Here is a 17,500-nt window from a genome sequence, read left to right as displayed (position 1 = left end):
CCGTCTTCTCTTTCCTCGTCCCTCTATCCAAACGCTGTCTTTCATTCCCGTCTTCTCTTTCCTCATCCCTCTATCCAAACGCGGTCTTTCATTCCCGTCTTCTCTTTCCTCATCCCTCTATCCAAACGCTGTCTTTCATTCCCGTCTTCTCTTTCCTCATCCCTCTATCCAAACGCTGTCTTTCATTCCTGTCTTCTCTTTCCTCATCCCTCTATCCAAACGCTGTCTTTCATTCCCGTCTTCTCTTTCCTCATCCCTCTATCCAAACGCTGTCTTTCATTCCTGTCTTCTCTTTCCTCATCCCTCTATCCAAACGCTGTCTTTCATTCCCGTCTTCTCTTTCCTCATCCCTCTATCCAAACGCTGTCTTTCATTCCCGTCTTCTCTTTCCTCATCCCTCTATCCAAACGCTGTCTTTCATTCCCGTCTTCTCTTTCCTCATCCCTCTATCCAAACGCTGTCTTTCATTCCTGTCTTCTCTTTCCTCATCCCTCTATCCAAACGCTGTCTTTCATTCCCGTCTTCTCTTTCCTCATCCCTCTATCCAAACGCTGTCTTTCATTCCCGTCTTCTCTTTCCTCATCCCTCTATCCAAACGCTGTCTTTCATTCCTGTCTTCTCTTTCCTCATCCCTCTATCCAAACGCTGTCTTTCATTCCTGTCTTCTCTTTCCTCATCCCTCTATCCAAACGCTGTCTTTCATTCCCGTCTTCTCTTTCCTCATCCCTCTATCCAAACGCTGTCTTTCATTCCCGTCTTCTCTTTCCTCATCCCTCTATCCAAACGCTGTCTTTCATTCCCGTCTTCTCTTTCCTCGTCCCTCTATCCAAACGCTGTCTTTCATTCCCGTCTTCTCTTTCCTCATCCCTCTATCCAAACGCTGTCTTTCATTCCTGTCTTCTCTTTCCTCGTCCCTCTATCCAAACGCTGTCTTTCATTCCTGTCTTCTCTTTCCTCATCCCTCTATCCAAACGCTGTCTTTCATTCCCGTCTTCTCTTTCCTCATCCCTCTATCCAAACGCTGTCTTTCATTCCCGTCTTCTCTTTCCTCGTCCCTCTATCCAAACGCTGTCTTTCATTCCCGTCTTCTCTTTCCTCATCCCTCTATCCAAACGCTGTCTTTCATTCCCGTCTTCTCTTTCCTCATCCCTCTATCCAAACGCTGTCTTTCATTCCCGTCTTCTCTTTCCTCGTCCCTCTATCCAAACGCTGTCTTTCATTCCTGTCTTCTCTTTCCTCATACCTCTATCCAAACGCTGTCTTTCATTCCCGTCTTCTCTTTCCTCATCCCTCTATCCAAACGCTGTCTTTCATTCCCGTCTTCTCTTTCCTCATCCCTCTATCCAAACGCTGTCTTTCATTCCCGTCTTCTCTTTCCTCATCCCTCTATCCAAACGCTGTCTTTCATTCCCGTCTTCTCTTTCCTCATCCCTCTATCCAAACGCTGTCTTTCATTCCCGTCTTCTCTTTCCTCATCCCTCTATCCAAACGCTGTCTTTCATTCCCGTCTTCTCTTTCCTCATCCCTCTATCCAAACGCTGTCTTTCATTCCTGTCTTCTCTTTCCTCATCCCTCTATCCAAACGCTGTCTTTCATTCCCGTCTTCTCTTTCCTCATCCCTCTATCCAAACGCTGTCTTTCATTCCTGTCTTCTCTTTCCTCATCCCTCTAGCCAAATGCTGTCTTTCATTCCTGTCTTCTCTTTCCTCATCCCTCTATTCAAACGCTGTCTTTTATTCCTGTCTTCTCTTTCCTCATCCCTCTATCCAAACGCTGTCTTTCATTCCCGTCTTCTCTTTCCTCATCCCTCTATCCAAACGCTGTCTTTCATTCCTGTCTTCTCTTTCCTCATCCCTCTATCCAAACGCTGTCTTTCATTCCCGTCTTCTCTTTCCTCATCCCTCTATCCAAACGCTGTCTTTCATTCCTGTCTTCTCTTTCCTCATCCCTCTATCCAAACGCTGTCTTTTATTCCCGTCTTCTCTTTCCTCATCCCTCTATCCAAACGCTGTCTTTCATTCCTGTCTTCTCTTTCCTCATCCCTCTATCCAAACGCTGTCTTTCATTCCCGTCTTCTCTTTCCTCATCCCTCTATCCAAACGCTGTCTTTCATTCCCGTCTTCTCTTTCCTCATCCCTCTATCCAAACGCTGTCTTTCATTCCTGTCTTCTCTTTCCTCATCCCTCTATCCAAATGCTGTCTTTCATTCCTGTCTTCTCTTTCCTCATCCCTCTATTCAAACGCTGTCTTTTATTCCTGTCTTCTCTTTCCTCATCCCTCTATCCAAACGCTGTCTTTCATTCCCGTCTTCTCTTTCCTCATCCCTCTATCCAAACGCTGTCTTTCATTCCTGTCTTCTCTTTCCTCATCCCTCTATCCAAACGCTGTCTTTCATTCCCGTCTTCTCTTTCCTCATCCCTCTATCCAAACGCTGTCTTTCATTCCTGTCTTCTCTTTCCTCATCCCTCTATCCAAACGCTGTCTTTCATTCCCGTCTTCTCTTTCCTCATCCCTCTATCCAAACGCTGTCTTTCATTCCCGTCTTCTCTTTCCTCATCCCTCTATCCAAACGCTGTCTTTCATTCCTGTCTTCTCTTTCCTCATCCCTCTATTCAAACGCTGTCTTTCATTCCTGTCTTCTCTTTCCTCATCCCTCTATCCAAACGCTGTCTTTCATTCCCGTCTTCTCTTTCCTCATCCCTCTATCCAAACTCTTTCCCTCAAGGTTTTTTTTCTACCACAACAGACTGTATGAAAGTAACATTTAAACTGTGTTAGATTGAGTCCCATAGGGTTGGGTGTGTGAAACGATATCTTATGTCAAAAGTCAAAACAATGGAATCTGCCTATCGCCATCTATCCAATTTAACAGTGAGAATGTTACCAATATAGTTCATTGAATTGAATTGAATGAGCCAAGAATGACCTGAGGGGAAAGAAGTTAGTGCAGAGGACTTTGAGGTTTGGAGGAGGGACGCTGGATTTCTACTTTAGGTTGAGTTCACACTCCCCCTCTTCTTTTTCTCGCTCACTCTCTTTCCTCTTTGGGATTTTTTTTCAGGATTTGCAAGGCAGAATCAGCACATTTATATGTAGCCTTTCCTCTCTCTCTCCCCTCCTCTCTCCCCTCCTCTCTCTCTCTCTCTCTCACTCTCTCTCCCTCTCTCACTCTCTCTCTCTCTCACGCTCTCTCCCCTCCTCTCTCCCCTCCTCTCTCTCTCTCTCTCTCTCTCTCTCTCTCTCTCTCTCTCTCTCTCTCTCTCTCTCTCTCTCTCACTCTCTCTCTCTCTCATGCTCTCTCCCCTCCTCTCTCCCCCCCTCTCTCTCTCTCTCTCTCTCTCTCTCTCTCTCTCCCTCTCTCACTCTCTCTCTCTCTCTCACGCTCTCTCCCCTCCTCTCTCCCCTCCTCTCTCTCTCTCTCTCTCTCTCTCTCTCTCTTTCTCTCTCTCACTCTCTCTCCCTCTCTCACCTTCTCTCTCGCTCTCTCTCCCTCACTCAACCCCTTGTCGCTGTCCCTCACTCTTCCCTTCTCTCTCTCTCTAACTGCCACATTCTCTTTTTGTCCTCCTGCCCTCTCATATCCTGCCTCAGTTAGACACGCACGCACCGCGCGCACGCACGCACGCACGCACGCACGCACGCACGCACGCACACACACACACACACACACACACACACACACACACACACACACACACACACACACACACACACAGAGGCTAAGGAAGCAAATGACCAGACTAGGAGACCAGTATTACCAGTATTACACAATCACATACACACAGCTTGTGCATGGCTGAGCTCTTTTCAGGGTCATTCTGTAGTCTGACTCAGTCATTCTGTAGTCTGACTCGGTCACTCTGTAGTCTGACTCAGTCATTCTGTAGACTGACTCAGTCATTCTGTAGTCAGACACAGTCATTCTGTAGTCTGACTCGGTCATTCTGTAGTCTGACTCGGTCATTCTGTAGTCTGACTCAGTCATTCTGTAGTCTGACTTAGTCATTCTGTAGTCTGACTCAGTCATTCTGTAGTCTGACTCAGTCATTCTGTAGTCGGACTCAGTCATTCTGTAGTCAGACTCAGTCATTCTGTAGTCAGACTCAGTCATTCTGTAGTCAGACTCAGTCATTCTGTAGTCTGACTTAGTCATTCTGTAGTCTTACTCAGTCATTCTGTAGTCAGACTCAGTCATTCTGTAGTCAGACTCAGTCATTCTGTAGACAGACTCAGTCATTCTGTAGTCAGACTCAGTCATTCTGTAGTCAGACTCAGTCATTCTGTAGTCAGACTCAGTCATTCTGTAGTCAGACTCAGTCATTCTGTAGTCAGACTCAGTCATTCTGTAGTCAGACTCAGTCATTCTGTAGTCAGACTCAGTCATTCTGTAGTCAGAAACTGTCAGTCTGTTGTGTGTTTGTACAATAATATCTTAAGGCACACAGTCATTCTGCGGTCAGACAGTCATTCTGTGGTGAGTGTGCTTTTGTTCATTGTGTCCATAGTCATTTAATCATCATGTTTAGAGCTCAAGATATATTTAGATATAGAGAGGAAAGAGATTGAGTTAAGGGAGTCACACAGTGTGTGTGTGTGTGTGTGTGTGTGTGTGTGTGTGTGTGTGTGTGTGTGTGTGTGTGTGTGTGTGTGTGTGTGTGTGTGTGTGTGTGTGTGTGTGTGTGTGTGTGTGTGTGTGTGTGTGTGTGTGTGTGTGTGTGTGGCAAACTGGGCAGAGTGCCCTGGACAACAACACAGGACTGAGATAAACATTTTTAACAGGATTTAAAGTACCACTCCTCTCTCTCACTCTTTCTCTCTTTCTCTCTCTCTCTCTCTCTCTCTCTCTCTCTCTCTCTCTCTCTCTCTCTCTCTCTCTCTCTCTCTCTCTCTCTCTCTCTCTCTCAACCTCTCGTTCCTTCTCTCCCCGTCCTCTCTGTTCATTCTGCGTAGCCTCAGTAAGGTAATATAAACACACAGTCTTGTCTCTAGGCATTGTGTGTGTTGATCCTGTACCAGCAGTCTCCTGGACATTCATCAATAGGATTATTGTAGTCTGGCCGTTTGAGGGTCTAAACCTCAACATGTGTTAATCTCCCAATACCTTACTGTACATATGAGCTAATCTGGCCAGTCCTGTGTGTGTTAATCTCCCAATGCCTTACTGTACATATGAGTTAATCTGGCCAGTCCTGTGTGTGTTAATCTCCCAATGCCTTACTGTACATATGAGCTAATCTGGCCAGTCCTGTGTGTGTTAATCTCCTAATGCCTTACTGTACATATGAGTTAATCTGGCCAGTCCTGTGTGTGTTAATCTCCCAATGCCTTACTGTACATATGAGTTAATCTGGCCAGTCCTGTGTGTGTTAATCTCCCAATGCCTTACTGTACATACGAGCTAATCTGGCCAGTCCTGTGTGTGTTAATCTCCCAATGCCTTACTGTACATATGAGCTAATCTAGCCAGTCCTGTGTGTGTTAATCTCCCAATGTCTTACTGTACATACGAGCTAATCTGGCCAGTCCTGTGTGTGTTAATCTCCCAATGCCTTACTGTACATATGAGCTAATCTGGCCAGTCCTGTGTGTGTTAATCTCCCAATGCCTTACTGTACATATGAGCTAATCTGGCCAGTCCTGTGTGTGTTAATCTCCCAATGCCTTTCTGTACATATGAGTTCATCTGGCCAGTCCTGTGTGTGTTAATCTCCCAATGCCTTACTGTACATACAAGCTAATCTGGCCAGTCCTGTGTGTGTTAATCTCCTAATGCCTTACTGTACATATGAGTTCATCTGGCCAGTCCTGTGTGTGTTAATCTCCCAATGCCTTACTGTACATACGAGCTAATCTGGCCAGTCCTGTGTGTGTTAATCTCCCAATGCCTTACTGTACATATGAGCTAATCTGGCCAGTCCTGTGTGTGTTAATCTCCCAATGCCTTACTGTACATACGAGCTAATCTGGCCAGTCCTGTGTGTGTTATGCTTTACTGTACATGTGAGCTAATCTGGCCTGTTCTAATCCCTATATAATCTGTTAAGAGAATAAGAAAAAGACAAACAGCAGAACAAAAGGACGGATTTTAGAACTAGTTCAAGGGAGCTTCCTGGTCGGAACTACTCACACAATGTACCCTCTGAATAGTTGTCTTGCTGGCCAGACATGAAAACACACCCCATGGAAATGAACCACCTAACATTAGTATATGAGGATAATGCAATTGGGTCCTGGACTTCCTGACGGGCTGCCCCCAGGTGGTGAAGGTAGGTAACAACACCTCCACTTCACTGATCCTCAACACAGGGGCCCCACAAGGGTGCGTGCTCAGCCCCCTCCTGTACTCCCTTTTCACCCATGACTGCGTGGCCATGCATGCTTCCAACTCAATCATCAAGTTTTCAGATGACACTACAGTAATGGGCTTGATTACCAACAACAACGAGACGGCCTACAGGGAGGAGGTGAGGGCTCTCGGAGTGTGGTGTCAGGAAAATAACCTCTCATTCAACGTCAACAAAACAAAGGAGATGATCGTGGACTTCAGATCCCCCTATCCACATACAGTATGTTCCTAGGCGTACACATTACTGACAAACTGAAATGGTCCACCCACACAGACGGTGTGGTGAAGAAGGCGCAACAGCAGGGGGTGGCAGGTCACCTAGTGGTTAGAGTGTTGAGCCGGTAACCGAAAGGTTGCTAGATCAAATCCCCGAGCTGACAAGGTAAAAATATGTCGTTCTGCCCCTGAACAAGGCAGTTAACCCACTGGTCCCCGGGCGCTGAAAATGTGGATGTCGATTATGGCAGTCCCCTGTACCTCTGATTCTGAGGGGTTGTGTTAAATGCAGAAGACACATTTCAGTGGAATGCATTCAGTTGCACAACTGACTAGGTATCCCCCTTTCTTCAACCTCAAGAGGCTGAAGAAATTTGGCTTGTCACCTAAAACCGTCACAAACTTTTACAGATGCACAATTGAGAGCATCATGTTGGGCTGTATCACCGCCTGGTACGGCAACTGCACCGCCCTCAACCGCAGGGCTCTCCAGAGGGTAGTGAGGTCTGCACAACGCATCACCGGGGGCAAACTACCTGCCCTCCAGGACACCTGCACCACCCGATGTCACAGGAAGGCCAAAAAGATCATCAAGGACAACAACCACCCAAGCCGCTGCCTGTTCACCCCGCTATCATCCAGAAGGCGAGGTCAGTACAGGTGCATCAAAGCGGGGACCGAGAGACTGAAAAACAGCTTCTATCTCAAGGCCACCAGATTGTTAAATAGCCATCACTAGCACATTAGAGGCTGCTGCCCATATACATAGCCTTGAAATCACTGGCCACTTGAATAAATGGAACACTACTCACTTTAATAATGTTTACATATTTTGCATTACTCATCTCATATGTACATTACTGTATTCTATTCTACTGTATCATAGTCTATGCTGCTCTGACGTTGCTCATCCATATAGTTATATATTCTTAATTCCATTCCTTTACTTAGATTTGTGTGTATTAGGTATTTGTCGTGAAATAATTAGATATTACTTGTAGATATTGCTGCACTGTTGGTGCACAAGCATTTCGCCTCACTTGCAATAACATCTGCTAACCATGTGTCTGTGACCAATAACATCTGCTAACCATGTGTCTGTGACCAATCATATCTGCTAACCATGTGTCTGAGACCAATAACATCTGCTAACCATGTGTCTGTGACCAATAACATCTGCTAACCATGTGTCTGTGACCAATAATATCTGCTAACCATGTGTCTGTGACCAATAACATCTGCTAACCATGTGTATGTGACCAATAACATCTGCTAACCATGTGTATGTGACCATTAACATCTGCTAACCATGTGTATGTGACCAATAACATCTGCTAACCATGTGTATGTGACCAATAACATCTGCTAACCATGTGTATGTGACCAATAACATCTGCTAACCATGTGTCTGTGACCAATAACATCTGCTAACCATGTGTATGTGACCAATAACATCTGCTAACCATGTGTCTGTGACCAATAACATCTGCTAACCATGTGTCTGTGACCAATAACATCTGCTAACCATGTGTCTGTGACCCATAACATCTGCTAACCATGTGTCTGTGACCCATAACATCTGCTAACCATGTGTGTGTGTGACCAATAACATCTGCTAACCATGTGTCTGTGACCAATAACATCTGCTAACCATGTGTCTGTGACTAATAATATCTGCTAACCATGTGTCTGTGACCAATAACATCTGCTAACCATATGTGTGTCTGTGACCAATAACATCTGCTAACCATGTGTGTGTGACCAATAACATCTGCTAACCATGTGTATGTAACCAATAACATCTGCTAACCATGTGTCTGTGACCAATAACATCTGCTAACCATGTGTCTGTGACCAATAACATCTGCTAAACATGTGTCTGTGACCAATCACACCTGCTAACCATGCGTATGTGACCAATAACATCTGCTAACCATGTGTCTGTGACCAATAACATCTGCTAACCATGTGTCTGTGACCAATAACATCTGCTAACCATGTGTCTGTGACCAATAACATCTGCTAACCATGTGTCTGTGACCCATAACATCTGCTAACCATGTGTCTGTGACCAATAACATCTGCTAACCATGTGTCTGTGACCAATAAAATGGGATTTGATTTGACTGAAACTATTAACATAATAAACTCAGGATTTTCCACTGAGACGTCAAATCATGGCGAAGAATACTATTGATCTGACTGCGCAAAACTCAGTGTGTGTGTGAGAGTATGACCTCCACTGTACTGCATGCTTCCTTTTAGCGTCACAGAGTCAGCATTTCATAGACTCTTCGTTGTTTTGTGTGGTCGCACACACAGACACACATATACAGACACACACACACACACACACACACACACACACACAGACATACACACACACTGTGTTCTCACAGTCTCACTTCAGAGTTAGACGTTCATCCATGTTTCTCAAACGTAAAATGTAAGTAGGCGTTAAATCAGATTGGTTAGGGTTAGGGTTAGGGTAAGGTTTAAGGTAAGGGTTAAGGTAAGGGTTAAGGTAAGGGTTAAGGTAAGGGTTAAGATAAGGGTTAAGATAAGGGTTAAGGTAAGGGTTAAGATAAGGGTTAAGGTAAGGGTTAAGGCTAGGGTTAAGGTAAGGGTTAAGGTAAGGGTTAAGGTAAGGGTTAAGGTAAGGGTTAAGATAAGGGTTAAGGTAAGGGTTAAGGTTAGGGTTAAGGTAAGGCTTAAGGTAAGGGTTAAGATAAGGGTTAAGGTAAGGGTTAAGGCTAGGGTTACGCTAAGGGTTAAGATAAGGGTTAAGGTAAGGGTTAAGGTAAGGGTTAAGATAAGGGTTAAGGTAAGGGTTAAGGCTAGGGTTAAGGTAAGGGTTAAGATAAGGGTTAAGGTAAGGGTTAAGGTTAGGGTTAAGGTAAGGGTTAAGGTAAGGGTTAAAGTTAAGGTTAGGGTTAAGGTAAGGGTTAAGGTAAGGGTTAAGGTAAGGGTTAAGGTTAGGGTTAAGATAAGGGTTAAGGTAAGGGTTATGGTAAGGGTTAAGGTTAAAGTTAAGGTTAAGGTTAAAGTTAGGGTTAAGGTTAAGGTAAGGGTTAAGGTTAAGGTAAGGGTTAAGGTTAGGGTTAAGGCTAGGGTTAAGGTAAGGGTTAAGGTAAGGGTTAAGGTCTCTCTCTCTCTCTTTCCCAGGACTCCATGTCTTTCAGAGAAGGTTGGAGAGTCGTGTGTGTGTGTCTGACGCGATAGACATGTATTTTGTTTAGCTCGTTTGACTCCAATTAAATTAAGATCATTCACAGACAGACAGACAGACAGACAGAAAGACAGACAGACAGACAGACGGTCCTTGCGCTGAGAGGGGTTCTATTGATGATGTCTCACAGCTGCTATGGTCTTCTCGGAAGCTTAGCTGTGATTGGATAGAGCCATGTAGAGAGAGAGGAGTAAGGACATGTGTGTGTGTGTGTGTGTGTGTGTGTGTGTGTGTGTGTGTGTGTGTGTGTGTGTGTGTGTGTGTGTGTGTGTGTGTGTGTGTGTGTGTGTGTGTGTGTGTCTGCCATGTACACTGGTGTCTGGTGTCACTAATATTTGCATTCCCTCTGGGCCGATGTGAATGTTTCTGTATATGTTTGACTATATCAGTGGTGTGTTTCTAGATGTCAGGGTCTGTTGGGAGTTCTAGTCTAATGGATTGAAGAGAGAAACGCTAACATGAACAATCTGACCTTTACTTCTGCTTAGTCTTCTATTGTTTTATTACACAACATTATTTATCTTCTGTCTTTTATAAGACATCATGAAATCTTATTCTGTATGGTAATTAAGTAAGCCCTGTCTGAGCCAGAAAGGTCCATAGGAGCAGGAGTCTATCTCCTGTTTCTGTAGCGAGAGGCAGCTTGATGAACAAGTCCACCCCCTGGACAGTGCAGAATGCTAGTCTGTCGCAGGGCCTTACCCACAATCCATCAACATACTCTGTGTTGTAGTTTTATATCGCAGGGCCTTACCCGTAAATCCATAAACATACTCTGTGTTGTAGTTTTATATCGCAGGGCCTTACCCGGAAATCCATAAACATGTTCTGTGTTGTAGTTTTATATCGCAGGGCCTTACCCGTAAAACCATAAACCTATTCTGTGTTGTAGATTGATATCGAGGGGCTTTACCTGTAAATCCATAAACATATTCTGTGTTGTAGTTTTATATCGAGGGGCCTTACCCGTAAATCCATAAACATACTCTGTGTTGTAGTTTTATATAATGATGAAACTTCAGCTGGTCATAACAAACTAGTCTCAAATAAGATGGAAGTATTAAGAGTCAGCGTTGAAAAATAATTTGACTTTTACATTTCATTTGTATGACATCTGTCACAAAGTGTTTAGCCAAATACTGTGTGTGTTTGTTTGTGTGTTTGTTTGTGTGTTTGTTTGTTAATCTTCCAACGCCTTACTGTGAAAGACAGTGAAAGACTGTCTTCTTGAGTCCAATGGAAAACCACTTTTAAATGTTGATGTGTTTTGGTCCAGTTCTTTCAGCTATCTCTCTGTATCTTGTTTGTCCTGCTTAGTGACCTAAACTGGGACAACTTAACTTCTCTAGGGTATGTGGGACGGCAGCGTCCCACCTCGTCAACATCCAGTGAAACTGCAGGGCGCCAAATTCAAAACAACAGAAATCCCATAATTTAAATTCCTCAAACATACAAGTATTTCACACCATTTTAAAGCTACACTTGTTGTAAATCCAGCCAAAGTGTCCGATTTCAAAAAGGTTTTACGGCGAAAGCACACCAAACGATTATGTTAGGTATGAGCCAAGTCACAGAAAAAGACAGCCATTTTTCCAGCCAAAGAGAGCAGTAACAAAAAGCAGAAATAGAGATAAAATTAATCACTAACCTTTGATGATCTTCATCAGATGACACTCATAGGACTTCATGTTACACAATACATGTATGTTTTGTTCGGTAAAGTTCATATTTATATCCAAAAATCTGAGTTTAGACGGGACGCTACTGTCTCACTTGGCAAAAAGCCTGAGAAAATCCAGAGCGCCATATTCAAATGAATTACTATGAAAATTACTATAAAATCAAACTTTCATTAAATCACACATGAAAGATACCAAATTAAAGCTACACTGGTTGTGAATCCAGCCAACATGTCAGAATTCAAATAGGCTTTTCGGGGGAAAGCATACAATGCTATTTTCTGAGGATAGCACCATTTTAAACAAAGAGAGATAAGCATATTTCAACCCTGCTGTCACACCGGCGTGTATAAGTGGCAGAGGAAGTCAGGCGCAGGAGAGTCAAAATAGAGTGTAGCATGGAGTACTTTAATTAAAGTCCCAGTAATCTGCTCCATAACACTCACAGAAAAATATAATACAAAATCTGGGTACGAAGACCCATCGCACACCTATACACAAACAACACAACACTTGACAACGAACAATCTCTGACAAACACATGAAGGGAAACAGAGGGTTAAATACACAACAGGTAATGAATGGGATTGACAACAGGTGTGTGGGAAGACAAGACAAAACCAATGGAAAATGAAAAATGGATCGATGATGGCTAGAAGACCGGTGAAGTCGACCGCCGAACCCCGCCCGGACAAGGAGAGGCAACGACTTCGGCAGAAGTCGTGACACCTGCAGGCACGACACAAAACGCAGAAATAAAAATATAATTCATGCCTTACCTTTGACGAGCTTCTGTTGTTGGCACTCCAATATGTCCCATAAACATCACAAATGGTCCTTTTGTTCGATTAATTCCGTCGATATATCCAAAATGTTCCTTCATTTTGCGCGTTTGATCCAGAAAAACACAGGTTCCAACTTGCTCAAACGTGACGACAAAATATCTCAAAGGTTACCTGTAAACTTTGCCCAACAATTTCAAACTACTTTCGTAATACAACTTTAGGTATTTTTTAACGTTAATAATCGATAAAATTGAAGACGGGATGATCTGTGTTCAATACAGGATTAAAACCAACCGTAGCATGCCTTCTGGTCATGCGCTTCAATCAAACAGGAGTGACTCAAGATGGCCGTATTTCTTCATTACACAAAGGAATAACCTCAACCAATTTCTCTAGACTGTTGACATCCAGTGGAAGCCGTAGGAACTGCAAGCAGGTCGCTTAGAAATCTGGTTTCCCAATGAAAACTCATTGAAAAGAGAGTGACCTCAAAGTTCTGTTATACTCACAGACATGATTCAAACAGTTTTTCAAACTTCAGAGTGTTTTCTATCCACTACTAATAAAATGCATATCTTATCTTCTGTGGATGAGTAGCTGGCAGTTTAATTTGGGTATGCTTTTCATCCGAACGTAAAAATGCTGCCCCCTACCCTAGAGAAGTTAAACCACCTGACCAAGTCCTAAAGCAATGGGACTCCCCAAATCTCTCTCAGATTATTACCAATCCCACAAAGTATGACTCCAAACACTCAGAAAAGGCTACCCTCCTCAATGTTTTCCTCACAAATAATCCTGATAGGTATAAGTCTGGTGTTTTCTGTAATAACTTTAGTGATCACTGTTTTACAGCCTGTGTTCGTAATGGCTGCTCAGTGAAGCTACCTGTCCTGATTTGTCATAGACGCTTGCTAGAAAACATTAATGAGCAAGCCTTCCTTCATGAACTAGCCTCTGTAAAATGGTATAGAATCAGCTTGATGGCCTCTGTCTAAGACGCTTGGGCCTTCTTTTTTGATATTCTCAGTAGTATTGTTAACAAACACGCCCCCATAAAGAATTTGAGAATTAAAAACAGGTTCAGCCCCTTGTTCGACTGTGATCTTGCAGAGTTACTCCACCTCAGGAATTGCTTTTTGGTTCGGCAAAAGGATACTCAGGCTGACTGGCTCTCGTTCAGGCAAATGAGAAATAAGCCGGAAGGCCAAAGTTAGTTACTTTAAGGAGAAGTTTTCGCTCTGTGTGTCTAACCCCAAGAAGTTCTGGAAACAGTTAAAGACCTGAAGAATAAACCCTCCTCTTCACAGCCGCCCATGTCCCTTAATGTTGATGATGTGGTTGTTAATGACAAGAAGAACATGGCTGAGCTTTTTAATCACCACTTCATTAAGTCAGGATTCCTATTTGACTCAGCCATGCCTGCTGCCCGTCCAACATTTCCTCATCTCCCACCCCTTCTAATATGACTAGCCCCGATGCTTCTCCCTCTTTTTCCCCTGCTACGCTACAAAGTTTCTCCCTGCTGGCGGTCACTGAGTCCAAGGTGCTTAAGGAGCTCCTGAAACTTGACCCCAAAAAAACATCTGGGTCAGATGGTTTAGACCCTTTCTTCTTTGAGGTTGCTGCCCCTATCATCGCCAAGCCTATCTCCAACCTTTTTAACCTGTCTCTCCTCTCTGGGGATGTTCCCATTGCTTAGAAGGCAGCCACAGTTCATCCTTTATTTAAAGGGGGAGATCAAGCTGTTCCTAACTGTTACAGGTCTGTTTCTATTTTGCCCTGTTTATCAAAAGTGTTGGAAAAACTTGTCAATAATCAACTGACTGGCTTTCTTGATGTCTATAGTATTCTCTTTGGTATGCAATCTGTTTTCTGCTCAGGTTATGGATGTGTCAATGCAACCTTAAAGGTCCTCAATGATGTCACCATTGCCCTTGATTCTAAGCAATGTTGTGCTGCTATTTTTATTGACTTGGCCAAAGCTTTTGATACGGTAGACCATTCAATTCTACTAAGGAGTATTGGTGTCTCTGAAGGGTCTTTGGCCTGGTTTGCTAACTACCTCTCTCAAAGAGTGCAGTGTATAAAGTCAGAACATCTGCTGTCTCCGCCACTGCCTGTCACCAAGGGTGTACCCCAAGGCTCAATCCTAGGCCCCACGCTCTTCTCAATTTACATCAACAACATAGCTCAGGCAGTAGAAAGCTCTCTCGTCCATTTATATGCAGATGACACAGTCTCATACTCAGCTGGCCCTTCCCCGGATTTTGTGTTAAATACTCTACAACAAAGCTTTGTTAGTGTCCAACAAGCTTTCTCTACCCTTAACCTTGTTCTGAACACCTCCAAAACAAAGGTCATGTGGTTTGGTAAGAAGAATGCCCCTCTCCCCACCGGTGTGATTACTACCTCTGAGGGTTTAGAGCTTGAGGTAGTCACCTCATATAAGTACTTGGGAGTATGGCTAGACGGTACACTGGCCTTCTCTCAGCACATATCCAAGCTGCAGACTACAATTAAATCTGGACTTGGTTTCCTCTATCGTAATCGCTCCTCTTTCACCCCAGCTGCCAAATTAACCCTGATTCAGATGACCATCCTACCCATGCTAGATTACGGAGACGTAATGTATAGATCGGCATGTAAGGGTGCTCTCGAGCGGCTAGATGTTCTTTACCATTCGGCCATCAGATTTGCCACCAATGCTCCTTATAGGACACATCACTGCACTCTATAATCCTCTGTAAACTGGTCATCTCTGTATACACATCGCAAGACCACTGGTTGATGCTTATTTATAAAACCCTCTTAGGCCTCACTCCCCCCTATCTGAGATACCTACTGCAGCCCTCATCCTCCACATGCAACACCCGTTCTGCCAGTCACATTCTGTTAAAGGTCCCCAAAGCACACACATCCCTAGGTCGCTCCTCTTTTCAGTTCGCTGCAGCTAGCGACTGGAACGAGCTGCAACAAACACTCAAACTGGACAGTTTTATCTCAATCTCTTCATTCAAAGACTCAATCATGGACACTCTTACTGACAGTTATGGTTGCTTTGCGGGATGTATTGTTGTCTGTACCTTCTTGACCTTTGTGCTGTTGTCTGTGCCCAATAATGTTTATACCCTGTTTTGTGCTTCTACCATGTTGTTCTGCTACCATGTTGTGTTGTTACCATGTTGTTGTCATGTTGTGTTGCTACCATGCTGTGTTGTCATGTGTTGCTGCCTTGCTGTGTTGTTGTCTTAGGTCTCTCTTTATGTAGTGTTGTGTTGTCTCTCTTGTCGTGATGTGTGTTTTGTCCTATATTGTAAAAATTAAATGTGTCCTATGAAATTCCTATGAAATGTATTCCTATGAAACTCGTGAGTGTACTGATTACTGTTAATTTGTATTGTTTATTTCACTTTGTTTAGTATCTATTTCACTTGCTTTGGCAATGTACACATATGATTCCCATGCCAATAAAGCCCCTTGAATTGAGAGGGCGGGAGGGAGAGGGAGAGGGAGGGGGAGAGGGAGAGGGAGAGGGCGGGAGGGAGAGGGAGAGGGAGAGGGAGAGGGAAAGGGAGAGGGGGGTCAATGTGTTTATGTGTGTGTTAACATTCATATCAGTTGGGGAGTGAGTTAGGTCTGCTGTAGGCCTACACATTGTCTCTCCAACACACTTTGCTTTCTTTCTTTCTTTCTCCCTCTAAATGAGTCTTTCTCTCTTGCTCTTAATCACTCTTTCTCTTTCCCTCACTCACTCACTTGTTCTTTTTCTTGTTTCTCTCTCTCTCTCTCTCTCTCTCTCTCTCTCTCTCTCTCTCTCTCTCTCTCTCTCTCTCTCTCTCTCTCTCTCTCTCTATCAGATCATTTTGCCCATGGCCTCTGAATGATCTCCCTCATCAATCGTTCATTGTTTCTCTTTCCCTCTGTTTCTCTCTCTTTATTCACTGGGAGAAATTGGGGATGAGGAGTGTGTTAACGCACGCTGTGTGTGTGTGATCTGACCAGTATTTCACAGAGATGTTTTTCACTGAAGGGATTTTCCCTCCCTTCCTCCCTCCCTCAACACTTCTTCCTCCTTCACCTTTACCAGTGATCTCTCTCTTCTACTTGCTGACTCACAACCACATGATGTATAGAACTCGAGCTGATTCTCTTAATCCTATCTTCCTTCCCACTCACTATCTGCTGCTGAGCTTCCTTTCCCCCTCTCCCTGGGTCATTTACTCTCTCCCTCTTTTCCCTCTCCCCTTCTCTCCAACTCCCTCTCTTCCCCTCTCACCCTTTCTCTCTAACTATCTCTCTCCCCCTTTCTCTCCAACTCCCTCTCTTCCCCTCTCCTCCTTCCTCTCCAACTCTCTCTCTCTCCCTTTTTCTCCAACTCCCTCTCTTCCCCTCTCCTCCTTTCTCTCCAACTCTCTCTCTCTCCCCCTTTTTCTCCAACTCGCGCTCTCTCTCTCTCCATCTCTCTCTCGTTCTATCTCCACACCCTCTTTGTCTGCCTGTCTCCCCCTTGTTTGTGGTCCACCTGTTGTTGTCTCTCTCTCTCTCTCTCTCTCTCTCTCTCTCTCTCTCTCTCTCTCTCTCTCTCTCTCTCTCTCTCTCTCTCTCTCTCTCTCTCTCGGGCTGTGGAACAGAGACAGAGATAAATGGTTATTGGTGGGGTTCTCTCATTGTACCACCATCAGACAGATCTTTGGTTTATGGTCACTGAACAACAGTCTTGCCACTTGGGGGAACTAGGTCTCTCACATTCAACTCAGTAGATGTTCCTTATCCGTTTGTTAAAACACTTACTTTATGTTATTAGAAAGGTCTGAACCTGAGGTGTAACAATATAATACAATACAACTATAATTCATCCTGTAGACCTATTCTACAGGAGGCCTATTCTACAGGAGGCCTATTCTACAGGAGGCCTATTCTACAAGAGGCCTATTCTACAGTAGACCTATTCTACAGGAGGCCTACTGCATTGTCTGACTGGTTCTGGTTGTGGTTCATAGTGAAGTCTGTTGAAGTCTGTCAGTGTCTGAATCTGTAACGAACACAGGAATATCTCTATTATGTATAATTCATCTCTCTCGTTTCAGAGTCTTCAAGAAGTCCAGCCCCAACTGCAAGGTAGTTCCCAACTCCCCTGTGTGTGTGTGTGTGTGTGTGTGTGTGTGTGTGTGTGTGTGTGTGTGTGTGTGTGTGTGTGTGTGTGTGTGTGTGTGTGTGTGTGTGTGTGTGTGTGTGTGTCAGACAG

At 44.1% G+C, this 17,500-nt stretch overlaps 1 protein-coding gene across 4 annotated transcripts in view; it reads left to right on the top strand.

Annotated features, from left to right (window-relative positions):
- Nucleotides 1-17,500, top strand: part of LOC129835492 (arrestin red cell-like) — a 97,552-nt gene that overhangs the window by 33,710 nt on the left and 46,342 nt on the right. For all 4 annotated transcript variants that reach the window (XM_055901136.1, XM_055901138.1, XM_055901137.1 and 1 more), the window contains exon 2: nucleotides 17,343-17,373. In XM_055901136.1, coding sequence (XP_055757111.1) covers nucleotides 17,343-17,373 — 31 coding nt within the window. The remainder of the gene's footprint in view (nucleotides 1-17,342; nucleotides 17,374-17,500) is intronic.

Source organism: Salvelinus fontinalis, chromosome 36 (assembly GCF_029448725.1).
Source record: "Salvelinus fontinalis isolate EN_2023a chromosome 36, ASM2944872v1, whole genome shotgun sequence".
NCBI classification, from domain to species: Eukaryota; Metazoa; Chordata; class Actinopteri; order Salmoniformes; family Salmonidae; genus Salvelinus; species Salvelinus fontinalis.
The sequence above is the reverse complement of the archived record's forward strand: the minus strand, read 5'-3'. Positions and strand labels throughout refer to the sequence as shown.